At 43.5% G+C, this 25934-nt stretch overlaps 1 protein-coding gene across 23 annotated transcripts in view; it reads left to right on the forward strand.

Annotated features, from left to right (window-relative positions):
* The window catches only part of CELF2 (CUGBP Elav-like family member 2), a 669316-nt gene that overhangs the window by 375587 nt on the left and 267795 nt on the right, over window positions 1-25934 (forward strand). The window contains exon 1 of one of the 23 annotated variants that reach the window (XM_087722729.1): window positions 24268-24299. The exons of the other annotated variants lie outside the window; for them this stretch is intronic. Coding sequence (XP_087578855.1) covers window positions 24295-24299 — 5 coding nt within the window. The 5' untranslated portion in view covers window positions 24268-24294. Of the gene's footprint in view, window positions 1-24267; window positions 24300-25934 lie in introns of those variants that run through there. 23 annotated transcript variants of the gene reach the window in all.

The following is a 25934-nucleotide window of genomic DNA, read 5'->3' on the forward strand; positions in this document are numbered from 1 at the left end:
AGAGCAGTCTTTCTGAATTTTGGCAACTTTAAGATGCATGGGTTTCAACTTCCAAAATTATGGACCCAATTTATTGTTCCAGTTCTAAGTAATCTCAATTGCAACTCTGTGAGATGGCTATTCTTCTCTGCAATCCACTTAGAAACATCTAAGAAGGTTGCAAAATTTCTGTCAAAATCACTCTTTTTTATAAATAAATAAAAAGTCGATGTAGGATGTTAGCACCCACCCCTTTCGTAGAAAAATGCAATATTTTAGGAAATTTAAAAAAAAAGCAGAATATTATATTTCCCTGAAGGAGAAACATGTGTAAAAGACTAAGCAGCTTCCTGCCCCCCACCACCTGTGTCAATGGATCATTAAGGCCTGAGCCAGTCTACTCTACGTAACAAAGACCTACCTCCTTCAGGCAGAGCCATAATAGGAATCCCAACACCCTTTCATTACATCATCACCCAGCAACAGCTCAACCAAGCTTGGGATTCCAAAGACAGCCTACAGAGTTAGCTAAGACCCCCCGCCCCCTGGAAGTCTGACCACCAATCAGAGTGCCTTCTTGCACAGGAACGGGAAGCTCTGGAGTTGGGCCCAGAGAGGGCATAAAACCACACTCAGCATGTCTTCCCTTTTTCCCCAGCATCTCAAGCCATGTGGTCCTGTCCACCATTAAGCCATCTTTCCATGTCGTCTCCAGTGTCTTTTTCCCCACTTGGAACTGAACCCAGATGGACATTTTTTCCAACATCGGATACCTTCCGGTTTTTGTTTTTTTTTATAAAATACTATTTTGTTTTGTATTTTTATTCTATTTTATGCTCTATGGCACTTTATGCTTGGTCTTGCACTGTTAAATTATTTCCTTCATCATCCCATCCAGGGTCCCACCGAATTAAATAGGATAGGAGCATATGCAATTTTGGAAGAAAATTTCACCCAAGCACCATAATTATGCCCATCAAAGTCTATTAAGGAGAAATCAATAGGACTTATTGTTTTAATTAGGTACTTAAGACAGTATTTTCAGTACAAATTGCTAAATAAATTCCCACTTCCCCAGCTCTGCCTGGACAAGCTGGCTGGCTGGCTGGAAAGCCTGGAGCATCTCATCCCTTTTGGGGATTCAGGCTTTGCTTGTTAATCATGCCAAGCCTAATTCTTGTCAGTTGTGCTCCGGGCTTTCCTTCTTGCTGGGTCTCTTCAAGCAAGGAAAATGTGAATACAGTATTGGGTTTAGCTGCTGTAATGTGTGCAAAAATTTAACAACCATTTCTCTAAATCGCATCAAGCCAGCTAAATTATAGCACTGATTTAAAAGCCCGTCCAAACCATGACAGGGAACTTCAAACATATGATGGGCAAACATCTCTCTTTTTTATAGATTGAGTTAATATTTTAGCACTATGTGTTATGGCCCGCCAGCGGAGCTGGCAGCAGATTCGGGCAGTGAGGAGGTTGGGGAGGAACGTGGGCCAGTCCTGGAGTCTGGGGAAGGCTTGCATGAGGGCTCTGTGTCGGAGGCAGAGAGGGGGCCAGAGCCGTATGCCAGTTATCATCTGCCTTCAGAGTCAGACAGCAGTGAGGCAGATGAACAGCTGGAGCCTGTTCCCAGTGTGCACATGTGCAGAGTTGCCAGACGAAGGGAACAGCTGAAGAACAGGGGTTGATGTGAGAGTAAGGCCACAGGTGGACGGTGAATGGCCCCTCCCAGAGGAACTAAAAGGGGAGCGAAAGGGGAGTGGAGTTTGCAGGAGACAATTAGTTCGCTTCATCGGTTCGTGACTCCCTGACGTTCCTTGCCAAGTTTTGCAGATCTCAGCCTGGCAGCTCTCCAAGCCAGATCAGGTCTGTGACTGCAAATCCTCCCTTGAAAGACTTTGCTGGATGTGAATGAGCAGAATTAATGAGTTAATTAATAAAAGGGGTTTTTGTGAGTTTGCTTCGTGCTCTTGGGAAGCCTCGGTCAGAACACAATGACTTAGGTATAGCATAGTTAACATGGGAACGGAATCCACCACAATAGACATTTAAGTATTTTATATGTATGTGTTTTTTTTAGCTTTTGTATAGTTTTTATCTTTTTAAGATTGAGTGCCAATTCGCCGCTAGATTCTTCTATTCTTTGGTTTCAATTAGCTTAAGCTTTTAATGCGGACAGCCTCTCTTGAGTAATAAAATCAGCTTACCAGATGACATCACTTCTGCCATTCTTAGGGGCAACCTGCAGTTTCAGTTAGCACGCAGCTAATCCAGAAAGGAATTGGCACGAGGGGTTAATACCCCCCCCCGAGACTTTGCGAACGTCTCTGAGGTCACTGGGTCTCCCCTCACCTTTCACTGTCGTCTCCGGGACAGCTAGGGTTCAAAAACCCATCCAAAAATCCTTCGGTATAGAGGAATTTCAGGAATAGCCTGAAACTCCATCTTCTCACTGCTAAGCCCCGCCTTCTTTCCAGAGTTGCCCTGGGGTAAGATGGGCAGCCAATAATTTTTACAAACAAACAGATTAATAAATTTGCAGGGAGGATGAGAGGTTAAGAAACATAAAGTATAAAGAATTTATCAAGTGACAAAATGAACATCGTGACACCACTTACATCAGACACCAGGGCACAAGTACAGTTCGAAAAAGCACAATAAGGAGCAGAATTTCTATTGCAAAGTGAGGCAGTTTTTAAGGCAGGCATGTCCTATTTTATGAGCTTCTTTTTTGCCATGGCTGTTAAGCGAATAACTGCAGTTATTAAATTAATCATGCGGGTGTTAAGAAACTGCAGCTTTCTCCATTGATTTTGCTTGTTGGAAGCCATCAAAGAAGGTTGCAAGCAGCAATCACATAGTTTCAGGATGCTGCAATTGCCAAAAACACAAGCCAGTTGCCGATTGTCTGAATTTTGTTCAAACAAACATATTAACGGAGTTGGAAGGGACCTTGTAGGTCATCTAGTCAACCTCTTGCTCAAGCAGGAGACCCTACACCATTTCTGACAGAGGGCAGTCCAGTCTCTTCTTGAAAGCTTCCAGGGATGAAGCTCCCTCAACTTCTAAAGGCAACTTCTGTTCCAAGGGTTGATTGCTCTCACTGTCAGAAAATGTCTCCTTATTTCCAGGTTGAATCTCTCCTTGTTCAGAATCCATTCCTTTATTCCTTGTCTGGCCTTCAGGTGCTTTGGAAAATAGCTTGACCCCCTCCTCTCTGTGGCAGCCCCTCAAATATTGGAAGACTACTATCATGCCTCCCCTGGTCCTTCTCTTCACTAGACTAGCCATGTAGATCATGTGGCCACGGGGACTCTGTGACAGTCATAAGTGCGAGGACTGGTTTTAAGTCACTTTTTCAATGCTGTTGTACTTTTGAACTGTCACTAAATGCCTTTAAGTCAATGCTTACCTGTACTTTATATATTCATCCTCATCAGGGCCCCCCAAACTTGGCAACTTTAAGACTTGTGGACTTCAGCTCCCAGAATTCTCCAGCCAGCTATTCTATGAAGTCCACAAGTCTTAAAGTTGCCAAGTTTGAAGACCTCTGATCCTCATTATGGCATCATCACAGCTTACCATGGAATTCATTATCCACCTCCCTCTTTTTAATCCTATTGAGTGCACAAGTCCATGTAAACCCCATAATAGTTTCTAAGAAGCAGCAAATTATTGACTTCGGTTTTTAAAAGTGTAAACATGGATCTAATCCTTCCAAAATCGGCTTTGTTTAAGGAAGTGGCTATTCAAATCTGAATGAAAAGTCATATTTCAGCATCTAAAATTTCAGGCACGTGCATAAATAGCCCGCAGAAGAACTGTTTTGCTTAGCAACAGATATTTTGGGCTCAGCCGTGGTCGTAAGTCGAGGACTTCCTGCATGTCGCTTAGGAAGCATATTTAGTAAAACTAAAAAAGGAGGGTTGAGAATAAATGGGTCAGTGAATGAAGACTGAATGCAAAATGAGCAATCAATGTGAGAGAATCATGTTGAAGCAGTTATGTTTGTTAGATTTGTGTCTTTGAGTCCAGTGTTAATTCTTGGATTAGTTCCTGCAGCTTTCTTGGCAATTTTTTTTTTCAGAAGTGGTTTGCTTCTGCCGGCTTCCTAGGGCTAAAGGAGGGGCTGGCCCAAGGTCACCGAGTGAACTAGAACTCCCGGTCTCCTATTTTCTATCCTAATGCCTTTAATCGCTACTCCAAATGGGCTCAAGTTCGGTGATAAACAGAGGACAAATTAGGTTTGAGTTGACAAATAAATGTCTGGAGCAAAAGAGTTGAGAGCAAGAAGAAAATTGGCAAAGTTTTAACTGAGTGAAAGGTGTCAAAGCATTCAAACAAAGAAATGAGAATTTGAAAAAAAATAAAATGTGTGCAGATGTGTGTGTGTGTGTGTGTGTGTTGCATTTGTGCTGATAATTAAATAAAGGGAGACTAGTATAGATCTATTTAGCTCCCATCAGCTAGCCATACCCTTACTGGGATTCAAACCTGGGCTGTTTTTACATATTAGGCAGTTATATTAACTTCTAAGCCAGTAAGGGTATGGCTAGCTGATGCAAGCTAAATAGCTTGAAATAAATCTATACTGGGCTCCCTTTATTTATTTATCTGCACAATTGCAACTCAAAAATGGTTTTCTGCCGGGAAGGCTCCTAGGGTGGAGCTGAAAGGCAAAAGGGAAGCAGTATGCTCCCTCCCATATTTGGCCATACCAGGTGCTTTGACATAACACTTGATAGATGATAGATAGATAGATAGATAGATAGATAGATAGATAGATAGATGGATGGATGGATGGATGGATGGATGGATGGATGGATGGATGGATGGATGGATGGATGGATGGATGGATGGATGGATAGATAGATAGATGATAGATAGATAGATAGATAGATAGATAGATAGATAGATAGATAGATAGATAGATAGATAGATAGATAGATAGATGGATGTATACACATACATAACATACGGTGGCTCATTGGCTAAGAAACTGAGCTTGTCGATCAGAAAGTTTGGCAGTTCAGTGGTTCGAATCCCTAGCGCCGCGTAACAGAGTGAGCTCCCGTTACTTGTCCCAGCTTCTGCCAACCCAGCACGTAAAAGCACGTAAAAAATGCAAGTAGAAGAAATAGGAGCCACCTTTGATGGGAAGGTAACAGCATTCCATGCGCCTTTAGCGTGTGATCATGCCGGCCACATGGCCACAGAGACATCTTCGGACAGCGCTGGCTCTTCGGCTTAGAAACCAGGAGACTGTGAATTCTAGTTCTGCCTTAGACACAAAGCCACAGCTGAGTGACCTTGGCCCAGTCCTTCTGTCTCAGCCCTAGGAAGAAGGAGAAGATAATAATAATAATAGCAAACCACTTTAGAAAATCTTGCCAAGAAAACTGCAGGGATTGGGAAGCAATCGCCAGAAGTCAGCACTGACTCAAAGTTAACATCCAAAACCTAGATTTATGTCTAAAAGTAAAGGTAAAGATTTTCCGCTGTCCAATTGTGTCTTAGCCGAGGGAGCCACCGTTGTCTGAAGACACTTCCGTGGTCATGTGGCCAGTGTGGCTATATGCCAAGATGCACAGAACACTGTTATCTTCCCACCAAAGCGGTACCTATTCATCTACTCACATTTGTACGCTTTCAAACTGCTAGGTGGGCAGGAGTTGAGGCAAGGAACGGGAGCTCACGCAGCGCTCGGGTCTCAAACCCAGGCTGTGACAAGCTCATCTTCTTTAGCCACTGAGCCATCGCAGCATCCAGATTGACCTAGCTATGGAAGGGGTGTCAAACTGGATTTCTTTGAAGGCCGGATCAGCTTTGGAGTTCTCCTCCATGGGCCGTCTAGGCGACGGGGGGGCAGAAGTGATGGGACGGATGCCTCCTGCAGCACTTTTTTTGGCCATAACAGGGTGCGGGGGGCTGCATTTCCCCCTACTGTGCCCCAGAGTGCTGCAGGAGGCCGTCCAGGCTGAAAATGGGGCACAGTGCAGCCCCATCATGCCCCATGTTGGCCTGCAGAGGCGTTGCGGGCCAATCCTGTGCTATTTCCAGGCCGACCCCTGGAATTTAAGCATCCCTGGTCTATGATACGGCCCTGTGTGGTCCTTTCTCAAGTCACCTCCTTTGCTTACAATACAATAGCAGAGTTGGAAGGGACCTTGGAGGTCTTCTAGTCCAACCCTCTGCCTAGGCAGGAAACCCTATACCGTTTCAGACAAATGGCTATCCAACATCTTCTTAAAGACTTCCAGTGTTGGGGCATTCACAACTTCTGGAGGCAACTTCTGTTCCACTGATTAATTGTTCTAACTGTCAGGAAATTTCTCCCTGTGTTGCTTCTCTCCTTGATTAGTTTCCACCCGTTGCTTCTTGTTCTACCCTCAGGTGCCTTGGAGAATAGTTTGACTCCCTCTTCTTTGTGGCACCCCTGAGATATTGGAACACTGCTATCATGTCTCCCCTAGGCCTTCTTTCTATTTATGGTAGAGAATGCGCTTAATGCGCTTTCTCTACCTCTACAGCTCTGGACTGTTTAAGATGGAGAAACCTACTGGGATATTCTGTATGCAAAGTTTCATTACTAAGAATTAATCATTCCTTTTGGCTGAGCAGCAGCATTAGCTAGAGAGATCATGCTCCATTATGGCTTTTACAGAGGCCTTTTACTTGACATTCGGTCTGTCAAACTAAAATAAGAATTGGGATGACATTTGTCAATGCGGAGTTCCAGAAACAAGTACTCTTCGACTTAACGACCACAATCGAGCCAAAACCTTCTGTAGGGAACTGAGAGTAAGCGAGTTTGGCCCCATTTTACGTTATTTTATTTTTTTGCCACAGTTGTTAATTGAATCACTGCGGTTGTTTAATTAGCGACACGATTGCTAAGGGAATCCGGCTTCCCCATTGACTTTGCTTGTCTGAAGGTAGCAAAATGTGAGCCTTGGGGGCGCAGGGGTTAGAATGCAGTACTGCAGGCTACTTCTGCTGACTGCCGGCTGCCTGCAATTTGGCAGTTCAAATCTCACCAGGCTCCAGGTTGACTCAGCCTTCCATCCTTCTGAGGTGGGTCAAATGAAGACCCAGATTGTTGGGGGCAAGAGGCTGACTCTGTAAACCGCTTAGAGAGGGCTGTAAAAGCACTGTGAAGCGGTATATAAGTCTTAAGTGCTATTGCTATTGCTATCACAAGACCCCAGGACACTGCAACCATCATAAATAGATGCCAGTTGCATGTATTTTGATCACGTGACCACGGGGCTGTTGCAATGGTCATAAATGTGAAAAACAGTCATAAGTCACTTTTTTTCAACTTTGTAACTTTGAATGGCCACTAAATGAACTGTTGGAAATTGAGCACTGCTTGTATGTGAAAGAAGCAACAGTGATACAATTCTAAAGACTGCTGACTTGAGTCCAAGGGAAACCAAGGGAGAAAAGCCCACAGTTGCTGGCACACAGGAAACCTTTAATGTTGGAGAGTTGAGTTGTGAAGTTCAGTTCTTATCTTAAGGTGCATTGTGTTCTACGTCATTAGAAGTGACTGTTGTGTCCCTGAAGATTAGGAACCTCAGAACTTCAGATCATACTCAAGATCTTTTAAACTATTCCAGTTTAAGGGTGTAGTTGCTGCTAAAAGCTCAGATCCAGATCCTTCCCATAATTTTTGTACAGTCTTCCATGCACATGGAATTCTTCAGGAATAGAATACACTTCATTTGGCCAAGTGTGATTAGACACATAAGGAATTTGTCTCCGGTATAGAAACACTCAATGTACATGCAAAACAAGAGAGTAGTAGTAATAATAATAATAACTAGCTGATAACCTGGCGTTGCCCGGGTATTTATTTATAGGGGGAAAATATCTAGACCAAAAGTAATTTCTAATGTTGGATTTTCCCTCTTACCAGAGGGAGCCCCCTGGTGGAGTACTGTGAAGCCATTGCCATGGCAACTCCACTGTGCTGTACAGTAGAAGTCATTTTACGGCAGTACAGTAGAATTTATTTTAAGGTACAACAGGCTGTATCTTAACATAACATCAACCCCGAGGGATGTCTTACCCCTACAGTATTTTTTTTCTCCAGAGAGTTGAAATTACTCTAGGTGTGTGTGTGTGTGTGTACACACCAATTAGAGTGGCTTGTAAGAAGATGAGAAGATAATAATAATACTGCAGCCCTACAATATGGGTGAATATACTTAGACATAAGACATTTCTGTGGGGATTAGTTGTTCAGCAGAGTGATGTCATGAGGGGGGGGGAATCTATTTTTGTGTCTAGTTGTTTTGGCATACAATGTTCCCTATGACGGCATCCCGAGGGGAAGAGTTGAAACTGTTGATGTCCAGGATGTGAGGGGTCTGTAGATATTTTCCCATCCCTCTTTCTGACTCGTGCATTGTACAGGTCCTCAGTGGAAGGCAGGCTGGTTGCAATTGGTTTTTTTCTGCAGTCCGAACTATCTGCGGGAGTCTGTCCCTATCATTTTTAGTTGCTGTACCAAACCCAGACAGTTATAAAAGTACAAATGACAAAAAGAACAAGGACTCTTGAATCCTCAGTTATCATTAAGCCTGAAGTAGAACTGGACTGAAAGTCAAGCCAACCTCCTTCTACTTCACTGCCAATATCTTGATGGAGTTTGTTCTTCCAGGCACTCCCTGTCCGCTTGTTGTGAGTACCCCATCTTACTTGACCTCTTTGAGATCATCAGCTTGTGGACAGTACAAAATTAACCTTGAAAAATAAGAAGAAATTATCTAGATGATCCCATTATCCACCCCTTACCTTTCTGTCAAGTTGGAAAGAATCACTATGAACTCTTGGATGTGAGTTATTTTCAAGTGTCTCTCCTTAGCCTTTTTCCAATTAACATCTTGGGCAGTCTTAAATTCTAGGAGAGAGGGAGGGAGGGAGGGAGAGAGAGAGAGAGAGAGAGAGAGAGAGAGAGAGAGAGAGAGAGAGAGAGAGAGAGAGAGAGAGAAATATCTTTTTAAAATAATCTTGGGCAGTCTTAAATTCTAGAAGAGAAAGAGGGAAGGAAGGAAAGAGAGAGAGAAAGAAAGAGAATGAAAGGGAGAGAAAGAAAGAGAAAGAAGGAAAGAAAAGAGAGAAATATCTTTTTTTAAATCATCTTGGCCAGTCTTAACTTCTAAAAAAGGAAGGAAGGAAGGAAGGAAGGAAGGAAGGAAGGAAGGAAGGAAGGAAGGAAGGAAGGAAGGAAGGAAAAGAGAGAGAGAAATATCTTTTTAAAATCATCTTGGCCAGTTTTAACTTCTAGAAAAGGAAGGGAGGGAGGGAGGGAGGGAGGGGGGGAGAGAGAGAGAGAGAAAGAAAAAGAAAGAGAAAGAAGAAAAAGAAAGACAAGAGAAAAAATATGTTTTTAAAATCATCTTGGGCAATCTTAATTTCTAGAAGGAAGGAAGGAAGGAAGGAAGGAAGGAAGGAAGGAAGGAAGGAAGGAAGGAAGGAAGGGAAAGAGAGAAATATCTTTTTTTAATAATGTCATATAGACCCAGGAGGTTAGTATTAAGTCCCTCTTTCTCTGCAACCTTCTAAAAAGCCTAATTCAATTTCCTATCCCTACACACACAGATAGTGACAGGTGCACACACCTTTCCCATTACTCATAGATATATATAGAGAGAAAAAACCTGAGTTTTTGGACACCTCCGTAGAGCAAAGATAGATGAGTTCTTCCCCAAATAGAAATGGTCACCTTTTGGCCATTTTCTGTCGCTGCCATTGGCTTTAAGACAATAAATTGCGGTAAGCTGATCAGTGAAGTTGAAAGGATCAAACAGCGGGACTCCACTTTCAGCACGAAAATACAGTGAATTGATATTGTCGTGGTCTTTTTTCCCATCACCTCTCCAATCCTTGCAAATACATAGAAAGGGAACGTTGATTTAAACTGACTGAAGTTGCACTTCTGTTAGAAAGTTTCAAATGGCACCTCTGAGAACCATTTCTTGTGAATCCAGAGAGGTAGGAAAAAGGAGTGGCAGAATAACAGAATGAATAACAGAATGAGAAGGGACCTTGGAGGTCTTCTAGTCCCACCCCCTGCTCAGGCTGTAACATTTCAGACAAATGGTTCTCCAATTTCTTCTTAAAAACCTCCAGTGATGGAAGCTAGATTTGCTTAGCAACTGTGTTATTATTAACTTAACAACTGCAGTGATTCACTTAACAATTGAGGTAAGACCCATATCAAAACAATTTTCCTCTTTTGGGCAGAATTTGAAAACAACATTTAATACAGCAAAATACTTGAATAAAATGGCCCGGTTGAGATCAGCATATGTGGGACTGATTGGGGTAGATTATAGGGCTGACACTGAAATATAATTTTATCATCTTTTATTTAACCATATATTATATAGATTTTTGAATTGTGAGCCGCCCTGAGTCCCCTTCGGGGGAAAAGGGCAGCATATAAATATAATAAAATCAAATCAAATATTAAAATATTGTATTTTATTCCAATCTCATTTTAAATGGTATTTTATTCCAATCCCAATTTTTATGGTATTTTATTCCAATTCAGGTTTAAATGGTATTTTATTCCGATTCCGTTTTAAATGGCATTTTATTCCAATTCAGTTTTAAATGGTATTTTATTCCGATTCCATTTTAAATTGTTTTTATCGGATTTTAGCAATAATTTGTTTTTGGAACTCTGCAATAGCAATAGCAATAGCAGTAGACTTATATACCGCTTCATAGGCCTTTCAGGCCTCTCTAAGCGGTTTACAGAGAGTCAGCATATTGCCCCCAACAATCTGGGTCCTCATTTTACCCACCTCGGAAGGATGGAAGGCTGAGTCAACCCTGAGCCGGTGAGATTTGAACCGCTGACCTGCTGATCTAGCAGTAGCCTGCAGTGCTGCATTTAACCACTGCGCCACCTTGGCACTTTGATATGGTCCATGGGCTAATCAATAAAGTAAACTAATTATCTCACCACCTGAGACAAGAAAGATTGTAAAATGGGACAGAATCTCACTTAACAAGTGTCTCACTTTGCAACAGAAATGCTGGGCTCAATTAAAGTCATAGGTTGAGGGCTACCTGTAACTATCGGTTAAGAGCCAAGGTGGCGCAGTGGTTAAATGCAGCACTGCAGGCTACTGCTAGATCAGCAGGTCAGCGGTTCAAATCTCACCGGCTCAGGGTTGACTCAGCCTTCCATCCTTCCGAGGTGGGTGAAATGAGGACCCAGATTGTTGGGGGCAATATGCTGACTCTCTGTAAACCGCTTAGAGAGGCCTGAAAGGCCTATGAAGCGGTATATAAGTCTACTGCTATTGCTATTGCTATTGCTACTATCGGTCAAAGGTCAAACACAGGTAAAGCTCCTTCAAACCCCTTGATTTCCTCCATCCATCTCTTTCTGTAGTTCAAAGAAAGGAGGTTTTAGCTGGTAAAACAAACTCTGTTGTTTTGTAGGCTGCTGTTGCTAAGTAACCATAAGATGGAAAGCCATCCAGGTCCTTCAGGAAGGCCATGAAGCATCTGGAAAAATGCACTTATAATTATTGATCTATGGTATTACTTTGTTACGAAGCATCCAAATACTCTATGCATCACTGAACTGAAATATATCAACCAAACAAAATGTGTGAGGTTGCCAAAATACAACAGGCAAGGAAAGTGAAAACTGGCCGAAGCAAGCAGAAATGCACTCGGGGACAATATTACAAAAATACAGAATGAGAGTTCTGGAAGGGACATTGGAGGTCTTCTAGTCTGACCCCCTGCTCGAATCGGAGGCCCGGTACCATTCCGGACAAATGGCTGTCCAGTCTCTTCTTGAAAACCTCCAGTGATGGAGCACCCACGATTTTTGGGAGGCAAGCCGTAAACGCTGATTAATTGTTCCCATTCTCAGGAAGTTTCTCCTTAGTTCTTCGGTTGATTCTCTCCTTGATTAGTTTCCCTCCGTTGCTTCTTGTCCTGCCTTCAGGTGCTTTGGATAATAGGTTGACCCCCCCTCTTATGTCTGACAGTCCCTCAAATATTTTCAAATTATAAGGGGAGGAAAAAGGAAAATAATGAAATATTGGTTTGGTTTCATAGACCACTTGATAAATAGGTCCTGAGGCTTATTCCAATAACTCCTTATATAATCACTCGACAAATAATACAATAATACAATAGCAGAGTTGGAAGGGACCTTGGAGGTCTTCTAGTCCAACCCCCTGCCTAGGCAGGAAACCCTACACCATTTATGGCTATCCAACATCTTCTTAAAGACTTCCAGTGTTGGGGCATTCACAACTTCTGGAGGCAACTTCTGTTCCACTGATTAAGTGTTCTAACTGCCAGGAAATTTCCCCTCAGTTCTAAGTTGCTTCTCTCCTTGATTAGTTTCCACCCATTGCTTCTTGTTCTACCCTCAGGTGCCTTGGAGAATAGTTTGACTCCCTCTTCTTTGTGGCAACCCCTGAGATATTGGAATGCTGCTGTCATGTCTCCCCTACTCCTTCTTTTCATTAAACTAGACATACTCAGTTCCTGCAAATGGTAACCATGATTGCCTTAAAGTCAGACTATATCTGGAGGAAAACACCAGTGTGTTCCCACACCATAGAGTCTCCTCCTAGTGCTTTTCTTCTGCTGACTGGAAGTCCGGTTCCCACACCATAGAGTCTCCTCCTAGCACAGCATCCTTTTTCCTCTACCTGTCCTAACCGAAAGCCCTATCAATTGTGGAGCTGACCAGGTGACAGGGAGCTGCAGCAGAGGGATGAAAGAGCCACATGCGGCTCCAGAGCCGCAAGTTGCCGACCCCTGGTTTAGGGGGGGGGGGGGTTCCATTTACCCATCATTCTTAGTCTCTAAACTTTAGGAAGTTCTACAAGAATCTCCAAAGGGACCCATGTGCTTCTCAGGGCCTCACATGAACTAACCAACACTCCCTCCAGCTAAGAAAGCCTTAAGAGGGAAGAAGGAAGGACGATTTTGATCCTGTCTCATGAACTTAGCTGCTTTTAGGGTGGAAACCAAACAAAAGAAATAAACTTCTTGGTTCATTTATTATGTCCTCAATCAACTAAGCTTGTAATTGATTGATTTGGGAAGGTCAACCCATGGAAGTATGGGTGGGGTTTTCCAGTTCTGGTATTTATTTAGTTGAAATACAAAATAAATATTAAAACAAAACAAAACACTGAACTGGCATTGGTAAAGCTACCTCACCCTCAAAAGAACTTGTATTGAAACAGCCTAAGAGGGTAGGCCCGAAAAACTAAATGTGAATGTGTTTTCGCTGTTGTTAAGAATTGAAATGCCGACATTAAAGGAAAACACTGTCCCATTATTTTCCTTTTATTTTATCTATTATCTGTATCTATTTTATTTGACATTTTAAGGAGAACAGTTTCAAAATCTCACACAGCAGTTGGGAGAAAGTGTTTCTGCTTTTAATAAAATATAATAGTTTAGTTTAATAAAACTAAAATTTAAGTCTCTCTTTCTCTCTCTCTCTCTCTCTCTTTTCTCTTTCTCTTTCTCTTTCTCTTCCTTTCTTTTTGGCTTCCAGAACTACATTTGACATAGCATTACTGCCTAATGTATACAAACATTGCTAATGCACCAGAATTACAACACTCAATGTTGTTGTACTCTTAGCTCAGCCATTAAAAATACATTAATGTTCTGTTTTCTGCAAATTGGCCCCCTTTTGCCTGTAATTTATTCAGCAATAACGGCTATTTTTATACATATATTTCCCTGGAAAGTTAATAAGGCCACTCTGAAAGCTTTTGAGTTGTGGAATAGCAACTAAGTGCAGCAACGTTCCTGTAGTTTTGCCTATCTTGTATTGGGATTATGTTTTGCATTTTTGTGTATTTTCTAGGATTGTTGTGATTAAGTGTCCCGGTGGGGGTGAGGGGTGTGTGCTAATTATTCTTTAGCCCTGAACCAACCTCTTACCAGTCCATCTTGTTATTTAACCCATCATGTTTGACGCTGGAAAATTACATATTTTTTTGGGCTTAATTGCCTTAATTAAGCAATGAGCATGGATGCTTTTGAGTCTCAAAGGACAATAGAGCAATGACACCACAAGACAGTAGTTGCACTCATTTTTGTTGTTGGGAAACAAGCTGAGAATACACCCCGGGGGGGGGGGAGAGAGAAAGACCATGATTGGCCTCATTTTAGAAGCAAAGGTGCATCTTTCTTGTGTGCAAACGTGACTTTTTGTTGTCTTGCTTTTCTCGAAGAAAGAAACGCAACCTGAGATAGGGAAATCATAAATAAAAAAATATCCCGTTCAAATATTGTGCATGTGTCAGAGTTTGTTGAAGCAATCACATCCAGAAACTGATACACCCAGGTAATTGATTCATCAATAGCAATAGCAATAGCAGTTAGACTTATATACCGCTTCATAGGGCTTTCAGCCCTCTCTAAGCGGTTTACAGAGTCAGCATATCGCCCCCACAGTCTGGGTCCCTCATTTCACCCACCTTGGAAGGATGGAAGGCTGAGTCAACCTTGAGCCGGTGAGATTAGAACCGCTGAACTGCAGATAACAGTCAGCTGAAGTGGCCTGCAGTACTGCACCCTAACCACTGTGCCAGCTCGGCTCTTAGGATTCATTAACTTCTCTTTATATATAATACAACACCTGAACCAAATATACAATACCAAAAGCAGGTTTTTTCCAACATGGTAGCAAATACAAGCAAAACACAGGCAGAGGAGAGAGGTTTCAGTTTCAGTTTCAGAGCAGAGCAGCAGACTAGTTTTGAGCTCAGCACCGACTCAGAGCTACAGAGCTAAGCCACACCCAGGCTGCAAACTGTTTCAGCTCCCATTGGCTGACCTTGTTACCAAGCCCTATTCCAGTTCATGAATACTACACTGACACTGAATGTTTATATCTAGCTGCGTTCCATCCTCTTTCCTAGATTGCATGGATTTTTGAACACTATGGGAAGGTGTACATGTAGTCCTTGACTTACGACGACAATTGACACCCCCCCTCCCCAAGATTTCGGTTGTTAAATGATTTTGTTACATTATACTATATTAATTTATTTGATTCTTTTGGTTAGTTTTAAGTGTTTTAAATGTGGTTTTAAATTCTGTAAGCCGCTTTGAGTCACCATGGATGAGTAGGCGGCAATATACATTTAATAAATAAATGCATCTGGTCGTTGGCATTCAGTCAGAACAGGAGAAGCTTCTTGGATGCGAAGGGAAACATTTTCAAAAAAACCAAGAAAATATATTTACTTTTTTGGAAAAGCACTTTTGGGACACCATTGCAAACCTTCCCGCCAGTGGTGGGTTTCAAAAAAGTTTGGAACCTCTTCTGTAGGTGTGGCCTGCTTTCCGGGTCCACTGGTGGAACCTCTTCTAACCGGTTCGGTAGATTTGACGAACCGGTTCTACCGAATAGGTGCGAACTGGTAGGAACCCACCTCTGCTTCCCGCACACTTCAAAATAACAGCTGTCTAGAACACAGAGGATGGTCACGAGAGAGAGAAAAGTTCAAAGCGATGGAGAATTTTGCTCCGAACTAAGTGTTTTTAACTTAAGTGGTTTATAAATTCCAAAGCAGCGGCCAAACATTGCGAGGCCAATGTTGAAATTAGGAAGAAATAGAAAGAGGAAGAAGGAATGGTTGGATATCCCCTTGATACATTCTTGGTAAATATTGGGCTTCGATTGCTTCAAATATTTGATGGTTTGGCGATGACACCATAATCAGTTTCTGAGAACTCCATTACTTGGCACCCCAAAAAATAATTGTGTTTATTTTTCTCCTCCCTCCCATCCCTACCCAACTTTCCTTGATACTTCCTCCCCCCTCTTTGTCCTACATTTTAGCCTGTGGTGCATCTGGAATTGTCAGAACTAAACTCATGAAGAGTGAAAATAAAGGCTGATGGGAGGGTAGGGAAAAGCTTTATAATGAGCAGATGTTTGAATCATACAGTCTGTAGAACTGTAGGGGTAGTCCTCGACTTATGACTACAACTTGTAGTAGAGAGTACTTGAGAGACCGCCTGCTGCCAATTACCTCCCATAGACCCGTTAGATCGCACAGGGTTGGCCTCCTCCGGGTTCCGTCTACCAGCCAATGCCATCTGGCTACCACCCGGGGGAGGGCCTTCTCTGTAGCAGCTCCGGCCCTTTGGAATGAACTCCCCGCGGAGATTTGGACCTTCACCTCTCTCAAAACCTGGCTGTGCCAGCAGGCCTGGGGTTGATGAGTTCCCTCCCCTCTCGACTTGAATGGCTGTATGACTCTTGTGTATTTTAATTACGTGTATTGTGTTTGTATCCCCTTTTCCCCTTTTGAGTTGTTCGCCGCCCTGAGTCCCTCCCGGAGAAGGGCGGCATACAAATAAACTAAATCTTAAATCTTAATTGAGCTCCAAATTTCAGTTTTTAAGTAAGGCAATGGTTAAAGGAGTAGCATCTCATTTTGCAACCTTTTTGGCCACCAGTTCACTCGTGCTCACGCACGATGCTTCTGCACATGCGCAGAAGCGTCCGGGTGGGTAGGCGGAACTCAGGGACGTGCAGTCAGGGGAGGCAGAGCCTCACCACTGTCATCATGAAAAGAAAAAAAATGTAAAAGGAAAAAGGCTGAGATAGTTGCTGCCAGAGTCACAGTGGATGACTCTGCTTAGTGCTTAACTGTGTAAAAAAGCCTCTAAAAAAGTGCCCTCTACAGGAGGCGGCAGGAGAACGAAGTGCCTCATTTAGTCTGACTTTATGATCACTCGAGCAGAGCTAAGTAAGGGTTAAAAGCCGAAAAATTCCTTATGTAGATGAGGCACGTGGTTCTCTCGCCTCCTGTAGAGGGCGTTTTTTAGAAGCTTTTTAGAGGCTCTGGGAGCAACTACCTCTGTCTGACCTCAGAGTTCTTGCCTTTCTCCTTTTATATATTTTTTCTTTTCATGATGGCAAGCAAGAGCAGAGTTGAAATCCTCTCTAAAACAGCTGGAAAAGGTGCATGTGTGGGGAGGGGGGAGGAATTCAAAAAGTTTGATTGCATGCAGAGTCACGTTGCCTTTTCAAACACACACACACACACACACATATATATATAAGCCCAGCTTCACTGATTACAAGTTTGAAAAGGCAACGTGGCTCCACCTGCAATCAAAGGCTCAGATCGGAAGGCAGCAGGGGAATTGGGGGGAGGGGGGATTATGGCAGGGGAGCTGTTAAAGCACCCAGCCCTGTTTTAATTGTGACTGTTGTGGATTTTAAAATTTGTTTGTATTGTCTTATTTATTCCCTCCCCTGTTTATTGTGAGCCGCCCGGAGTCCTTTCGGGAGTGGGCGGCATACAAAACCAATAAACCTAACCTAACCATAAGTCGAGGGCTACCCGTATAGCTTCGAAATAAATGCAAATAATTGTGGTACGTTATCTTTCTCCTGCTCACCTAAATGTAATTTTCACCCTCCGTTGTCGATCAGGTCTGCAGAAGCAGATTTCACAACCAATAGAGCAACAGTCTATCCCCAACCACATTTTAATGAAGCGCATTGTGCAAATATAGCCTGTGTGATTATTGATGATTCAGGGTGTTATGTAATCTTACACAGAGAGGGAGGGGGGAGGAGGGAGAGAGGAGAGGAAGAGAGAGTTGAATAAGTTATATTTAAATGTGCAGAAGTATATTTTGCAAATATTTTGGAAGCGCACAACTGACCTTGCTTGAGTCAACTTGAGCAATTGGCTTGGAAGGCACCTGCTGGGGTGTTCACTTCATTGCAAAAGATTTGCAGTCATGTTCCCTTAAGGCCCATCAGTGTCTCGTGTTTATTTATGGCGCTGAAAAGAAGAATTGCTCTCAGTTTTGGCCCAGGGACCGAGTCTGCAGTAAACTTCTTTTTTTTCCTGCTTGCATTTCTTGATCAACCAAGGACTGCATGTATAATTGTTTTCTTTTTTAAAATAATCGTAACCAGATATACCTAAGTACTATTTAACTCCTTTTTAAAACAATATTAATTCAAAGGACTGAAAAGGAATAAACAAATTAAGCAGAATAAATGAAGAATAAGAGAAATGAAAAAGGAGTATAAAGGTAAAGTTTCCCCTTGCACATATGTGCTAGTTGTTCACGTCTCTAGGGGGCGCTGCTCATCTCCGTTTCAAAGCCAAAGAGCCAGCGCTGTCCGAAGATGTCTCCGTCATCATGTGGCCACCATGACTAAATGCTGAAGGTGCATGGAATACTGTTCCCTTCCCACCAAAGGTGGTTCCTATTTTTCTACTTGCATTTTTTATGTGCTTTCAAACTGCTAGGTTGGCAGAAGCTGGGACAAGTAACAGGAGCTCACTCCGTTACGCGGCGCTAGGGATTCGAACCGCTGAACTGCCGACCTTTCTGATCGACAAGCTCAGCGTCTTAGCCACTGAGCCACTGCATTCTAATTTTATATCATGGTGTTTAAGCCATGGTCGATCAGAATCTACTGGAGTGGGCAGCCATCACAAATTCAATTAAATAAGTGGTCAACCTTACGTGGACTTTTATCTATATTGACCTCTGCAGCCCAACATGGCTGTTGATCAAGTAAAGCTTTCTCACATGGTGCCTTTTAATAAGATGGAGGAGAGATTAAACAGCCTCAGTTGTATTTGTGACATGTTACTTCAAAAACAAAAGTTTATTGCGTATGGCCCTGTTTGAGCCAGTATGGAACACATACTGTATACAGCGGCAATCCAATTTTATCTCAAGCATTCTGCTGCTATCCTATGCAAGATAAGATTTCTAATCTGGCGACTAGGGTCCAAACTAGACAGTTTGGTATAGTGATTAAGTTGCTGGTCTGGAAATCAGAAGACTGTGAGTTCTAGTCTCGCCTTAGGCATGAAAGCTGGTTGGGTGACTTTAGGCCAATCACCAGGAGACTGTGATTCTAGTCCCGCCTTAGCCATGAAAGCTGGTTGGGTAACTTTGGCCAATCACCAGGAGACTGTGATTCTAGTCCCGCCTTAGCCATGTAAGCTGGTTGGGTAACTTTAGCCAATCACCAGGAGACTGTGAGTTCTAGTCCCACCTTAGCCACGAAAGCTGGTTGGGTAACTTTGGCCAATCACCAGGAGACTGTGATTCTAGTCCTACCTTAGCCATGAAAGCTGGTTGGGTAACTTTGGCCAATCACCAGGAAACTGTGAGTTCTAGTCCCGCCTTAGCCATGAAAGTTGGCTGGGGGACTTTGGCCCAGTCACCAGGAGACTGTGAGTTCTAGTCCTATCTTTGGCATGAAGTCAAAGGGGTGACTGGATCAGTCACCTCTCTCAACCCAACCCACTTCAGAGGACTATTGTGAGGAAACGAGGAGGAGGAAGGCGTGTCGCATATGAACATTTCCTATAAAATAATAAAGACAGAACAAAACCCAAATCAATCAATAAATACTGTTGTTCATGTCCTAGCAAATTAAATGCCCTTGCAATATTAACATATAATTGCACCGTATCCTTAAATTCTTTCCACCACAAACCTTCTCATATTTTAAAGCAGCTTTTTCTCAAATAGGTTACTGTCCCAGATGTTCTGAAATGACAGCCATTTTCTCACCCCAACCCACATCTGGAAGGCCTCTGTGCTGGAAGGTTGGGCTGAAATGCAGATTCTGCAGAAACACCCTTGCAGAGCAACAGCTTCCTCCTTCTCCTGTGTTTTAAAAAGCTTCTTCTTCTGTGGGTTCTTCCCCTTCTTGAGTGGTGTGTCCATTTCCTCCCCAAATGCCTGCTATGAGATTTAGGGTCAGCCAAGCAGGCAACACACCCTGTGCTCACTTGCTAGGCATGATTTCAGTGGAAGCTATATTTGACTTGCAGCTCAGATTCACACAACATCCATTGATGATGAAAACTTCTGCACCCAGAAGTTGAACTTGAAATGAAGATTGTGAATTGTACCGATATAAATGTACGAATAGAAAAGAGTATTCGTAGCTCAAGGCGGAACTGTGGGGTCTTTGGTGCGCTCTGGCTCCATCCATATCTTGGCAAGGCTCAAAAGTCATCCATGAGGTCTGGAAGGTTGGGCTGAAAAATTGAGCCCAATTTTTGTTTCTAGCTGAGACTCAAGTGACTTTGGCCACATTTTACAACCTCAGATGAGGAGGGGAGGAGTCAGGGTCAGCATCAAAGCAGCCTGAGATCTCCGAGGGGGAAGAGGGAATGGAGTTGGAAAAGAAAGAGACAGACAGAGGTGGAGCCTGGGCTGTCCATCAACCCTCAGATGAAGAGTCAACAGACCCCAGGCCTGGAGGTGGCTGATGAGGAAGAGGAGGAGCAGCTGGGTCCAGTGCCTGACACGTGGATGCACAGAAGGCGGAGAGAGGAGAGGAGAGCAGTGGAAATCTATGGGCCGGTCCTTGGGAAGGAAGAGCCATTGCTGCTAGCGAAGCCCCATCCTAGCTCTGGGGATAAAAGGCAGAGGGCAGAGATGAATAGATCTCCTGATCAGAGAGACGTGTTAGCCTGTATTGAGAGAGAAACTTTTTGCCGTGGTTGCTGACACTCATAATAAAGGAATCATTGGTGGCGCAGTGGGTAGAGTGCAGTACTGCAGCCACTTCAGCTGACTGCTATCTGCAGTTCGGCGGTTCTAATCTCACCGGCTCAAGGTTGACTCAGCCTTCCATCCTTCCGAGGTGGGTGAAATGAGGACCCAGACTGTGGGGGGTGATATGCTGACTCTGTAAACTGCTTAGAGAGGGCTGAAAGCCCTATGAAGCGGTATATAAGTCTAACTGCTATTGCTATTGCTAACTAGAGAGGGTTTGTTCTATTTGGGAAGCTGGGTTAGAACACATCCGTCACTTTTTTCCCTTGTAATTTTGGACAGTCACTAAACAAATTTTATTTATGTTTTATCAATTTTGATCCTGCCATTGCTGAAACATCCCTTCAGTTAGGAGAGAACTTCTTATCCGATTATCCAGCCTACACAACCATGCATTCATGAGCACCTCTTAACGTACAACTCTAGCAATTTTTTTTGTTTAAAAAAAAATGTTAGAAATGGGCCTGGGCCGTACATGCCACAGATTCTCTGGCGGACGAGGGAATCGTTCTAAAATTAGACTCTGCCATGCAGGGAAAGCTTGAAGCACTTAGGCTCCTTTTGCAGTAATATTTCTTTTCTGAGATAAGCATAATAATGTGTCACATTAGCTTCCGCCGTTGTGCTTCAGGGCGCAAGGCACTTTAGGTGACGAGTGAAACAAGCAATTAAGTGTTTATTATTGAGGTTCGCCATCAGGACTGGTGCCTAGGAGAAACTCGTGAAAACTTGTGAAAAATGGAATACGGGAACCCCACCGTAGGGCCCGTTGATTGAGTTGACGTGTTTTTGGGGGCAGCAGAGATAACAGAATAACAAAGTTGGAAGAGACCTTGGAGGTCTTCTAGTCTACTCCCCTACTCAAGCAGGAGACCCTATACCAGTGATGGCGAACCTTTTAGGCACAGTGCCCAAACCAGAAAATGCACCGGAAACCTGACGACCAGCTGGGGTGACGGAGCATGTGCCCGCAGAGAGTGCCACCTCTAGTTTGTCATCATGGACCAATACTGTTCCAAACAAATGGCTGTCCAAACATCTTCTTAAAAACCTCCAGTGTTGGAGCATTCACAACTTCTGAAGACAAGTTGTCCCACTGATTAATGGTTCTAACTCTCAGGAAGTTTCTCCTTAGTTCTAGGTTGCTTCTCTCCTTGATTAGTTTCCACCCATGGCTTTCTGTCCTGCTTTGGAAAATAGATTGATTTTTCACACACACCCCTTTCTACTGCCTAGGGAATGGGTGTCAACTCGATTTCATTGAGGGGCACATCAGGGTTGAAGAAATGTTATGATTTCTTAAGAGCCGAGGTGGCGCAGTGGTTAGGGTGCAGTACTGAAGGCCACTACAGCTGACTGCTATCTGCAGTTCAGCGGTTCAAATCTCACCGACTCAAGGTTGACTCACCCTTCCTTCCATCCTTCCGAGGTGAGGACCCAGACTGTGGGGGCGATATGCTGACTCTGTAAACCGCTTAGAGAGGGCTGAAAGCCCTATGAAGCGGTATATAATAGCAGTAGACTTATATACCGCTTCATAGGCCTTTCAGGCCTCTCTAAGCGGTTTACAGAGAGTCAGCATATTGCCCCCAACAATCTGGGTCCTCATTTTACCCACCTCGGAAGGATGGAAGGCTGAGTCAACCCTGAGCCGGTGAGATTTGAACCGCCGAACTGCTGATCTAGCAGTAGCCTGCAGTGCTGCATTTAACCACTGCGCCACCTTGGCTCCTATATAAGTCTAACTGCTATTGCTATTGTGTTTGACCTTGGGCAGCTGTGGTGGGCATGGCCAGAGTGGGCATGGCCAGCTCAACATCACTCATGTCAGGGGTACCTGTGGTGGCCCGAGCATTCCCAAGCTCCGTTTTTGGCAGCCACAGCTTCTTACAACTCTTTGCCAGCCACATGTGGCCCTCCTGAGCTCCCTTTTTGCTATCAGAGGCACCACGGCAGAGAAGGTATTCAGCAGGTTCTGACCCGTCCTGGAGAACGGGTAGCAGAAATATTGAGTAGTCCGGAGAACCACTAAATACCATTTCTGACTGGCCCCGCCCCCATCTATTCTCTGCCTCCCGAGTCCCAGCTGATTGGGAGGGAATGGGGATTTTGCAGTAACCTTCCCCTGCCACGCTCACATAGCCACGCCCACCAACCCAAGCCATGCCCACCAAGCCACGCTCATAGTAGTAAAAAAAAATATATGGAATCCCACCAGTGTAAATTAAAATTTGTAAAGAGCCGAGGTGGCGCAGTGGTTAAATGCAGCACTGCAGGCTACTTCAGCTGACTGCAGTTCAGCAGTTCAAATCTCACCGGCTCAGGGTTGACTCAGCCTTCCATCCTTCCGAGGTGGGTAAAATGAGGACCTGGATTGTTGGGGGCAATATGCTGACTCTATAAACCGCTTAGAGAGGGCTGAAACCCCTATGAAGCGGTATATAAGTCTAATTGCTATAAATAAATGGACGATAGGAACGATGAGAAGACTAATAGTCATAGTAATGCAGCCTTAGTGAATGGTTTGACAGTGGTGAGGGAATTATTTGTTTGGCAGAGTGATGGCTTTCAGGAAAAAAACTGTTCTTGTGTCTAGTTGTTTTGGTGTGCAGTGCCCTATAGCGTCCTTTTGAGGCTAGGAGTTGAAACAATTTATGTCCAGGATGCGAGGGGTCTGTAGATATTTTCACGGCCCCCTTTTTGTCTCGTGCAGTGTGCAGGCCCTCAATGGAAGGCAGGTGCGCCACCAGAGCCGAGGTGGCGCAGTGGTTAAATGCAGCACTGCAGGCTACTGCTAGATCAGCAGTTCAGCGGTTCAAATCTCACCGGCTCAGGGTTGACTCAGCCTTCCATCCTTCCGAGGTGGGTAAAATGAGGACCCAGATTGTTGGGGGCAATATGCTGACTCTCTGTAAACCGCTTAGAGAGGGCTGAAAGCCCTATGAAGCGGTATATAAGTCTACTGCTATTGCTATTCTGCAGTTAAACTGGGAATGCGCAGATTATACAGTCATGATGATGGCCTTAATATAACTGATTATAATTTTCCCAAGTCGTTCAGGAGAACCTGTGGCTTATTTTGTGTTGTTGGCAGAAGTTGACTGAAATACACAAAATCTTAGGCAGCCCCACAGGGATCTGGCCCACAAGCCTTGCATTTGACACCCCTAGCCCAAGGTACGGTTTTCAACTTTTTCTTCAACGTGGAAACCCTTAAAATACCTTTTGTGGCCATGAACCACGGTCACGGACCACCAAGACTTAACTCAAGGCAGGTTAGTAAGTCGTTGGTTGTGCATTTAACCTCTAGCCTCCATCAAAGGCAAGAACGAAACTGAGGACTAGGAACTTAAAGTAAGTTTCTTTACGCTTCTTTCGTGAGGGGCATGAAAGTGGGAAATGTAGATCTTAAAAAAAAAAAACCAGCTTGAAAGGCTTCCCAACGAAGTAGGAGACCATCTATTTTTTTTCCCTTAAAACCACTGATAAACCTGCTAGCATTTCCCCTCCTCTCCTCCCCCCCCCCAAAAAAGCATTGCCTTAGTGCAAATGAGACTTCTCATCAGTAACGGAAGCTATAGCCTGTGACGAAAAACCACAAAGGAAGCGGAGAGGCCGTCGTGAAACCTTGGGTTGCAAAGACGCACACTCAGAAGCACCCAAAGTGTTGGGACGCAGCAAAAAGAAGCGCGAGGAACTGCCCGTAATTCTCAGATCTGCACCCAAGACATGAGGTAGTGTGTCCTTTTTGCCTTTCTCCCACTTAATATGCCTTTGTATTTTCGCCCGAAGGAAGCTTCTCCTACGGGTTCTGAAGCGGGGCCAGGATGTTGAGGAGCAAGTCCCACAACTGAGGTTGCCCTGCAAAAATTGTGGGTTGTTTCAACACCGGAGGTTTTTAAGACACTGGACAACTGAAATGGTGTAGGGTCTCCTGCTTGAGCAGGGGGTTGGACTAGAAGACCTCCAAGGTCCCTTCCAACTCTTGTTACTCTTCTATTCCTGGGTTGGGGGGAAAAAAAAGGAAGGACTTCCTTTCATAGAAGGTAGCCTGGCCCTTGTCCATGAGGTAAGGAAAAAAATGTAAAAATGGTTTCCATGAGTCGAATTTTTTTTTTCTTCACATGTCAAAGTCCCTCTTGCTTGTTTTTTGGAGAGATGTGTTTTATTTTTCAATTTGCTCCTCCGTGCTTTGTTCCAGAGGTTCTGAATTTGCTTCCAAATTCAGAAAACCTGATTTTCCCACTGGAATAATGAAGTGACTATATTGTAAACGTAATGATTATAGTGTTGTGGAAAGGTTGCCCTCACACCCAGTTTGAAAACTAAAGAAGAGAGTGAGATCAGAGGTGATTATCGTGGTTCGTTGCATGGTCAGCCAGATGTTTAGGCTTGGCTTGGGGCCTTTGGTCCACCCTTCTCAAGGATTGTGTTAATATTTCTGCATCTGGACGAACTCTTCGCAGGAGTGAGATCGGTGGATTAGCAGCCATGTTGGGCTTTCTCTATCTTTCACTTTTATTCTCCTCCCTCTTTCTCTTCTTCCTCTTTTTGTCTTCTGCTAGTTTCCCCAGTGATACACTTTGTGCTTCTAGGGTTGGTTCTTGCTATATGAAACTACTATTCTAAGAACTACATATGAATCATCTGAAGGAAAGGGGCGATTGTTCCCTCATTCTGTAACTATAAAGAGGAGATTCTGGATTTCAGGTCGGTCCTTCCTTTCTTCCTCTTTTCTTTCCTTTCTTTCTTTTTCTGCTTTTCTTTCTCTCGTTCTGTCTTAATCTCTTCCTTCCTTCCTTTCGTTCTTCTTTTTTTCTTTATTTTTCTTTTTTCCTTCTCCCTCCTCCTGTCTCAATCTTTCTTTCCTTCTTTCCCTGCTCCTTCCCATTATTATTCCTTATTTTCTTCCTTTGTTCCTTTCCTTTCCTGTTTCTTTCTTTTTCTGTTTCTTTCTTTTCTTTCTCTCTCTGTCTTAATCTCTTCCTTCCTTTCTTTCTTTCTTTCTTTTTCTTTTTTCTTTCTCTCTCCCTCCCTCTGTCACAATCAATTTCTTTCTTTCATTCCCTCCTTTTCCTTCCCATTATTCTTCCTTCTTTCCTTCCTTCCTTTCTTTTACTCCCTCTTCCTTCCTTCCTTCCTTCCTTCCTTCCTTCCTTCCTTCCTTCCTTCCTTCCTTCCTTCCTTCCTTCTTTCTTTCCTTTCTTTTTCTGCTTCTCTTTCTCTCATTCTGTCTTAATCTCTTCCTTCCTTTCCTTCTTCTTTTTTTATTTTTATTTTTTCCTTCTCCCTCCTCCTGTCTCAATCTTTCTTTCCTTCTTTCCTTCCTCCTTCCCATTATTATTCCTTCTTTTCTTCCTTTGTTCCTT

Source organism: Thamnophis sirtalis, unplaced genomic scaffold (genome assembly GCF_051295495.1).
Source record: "Thamnophis sirtalis isolate CommonGarterSnake01/CBP01778 unplaced genomic scaffold, rThaSir2_p1.2 scaffold_9, whole genome shotgun sequence".
Lineage (NCBI taxonomy): Eukaryota > Metazoa > Chordata > Lepidosauria > Squamata > Natricidae > Thamnophis > Thamnophis sirtalis.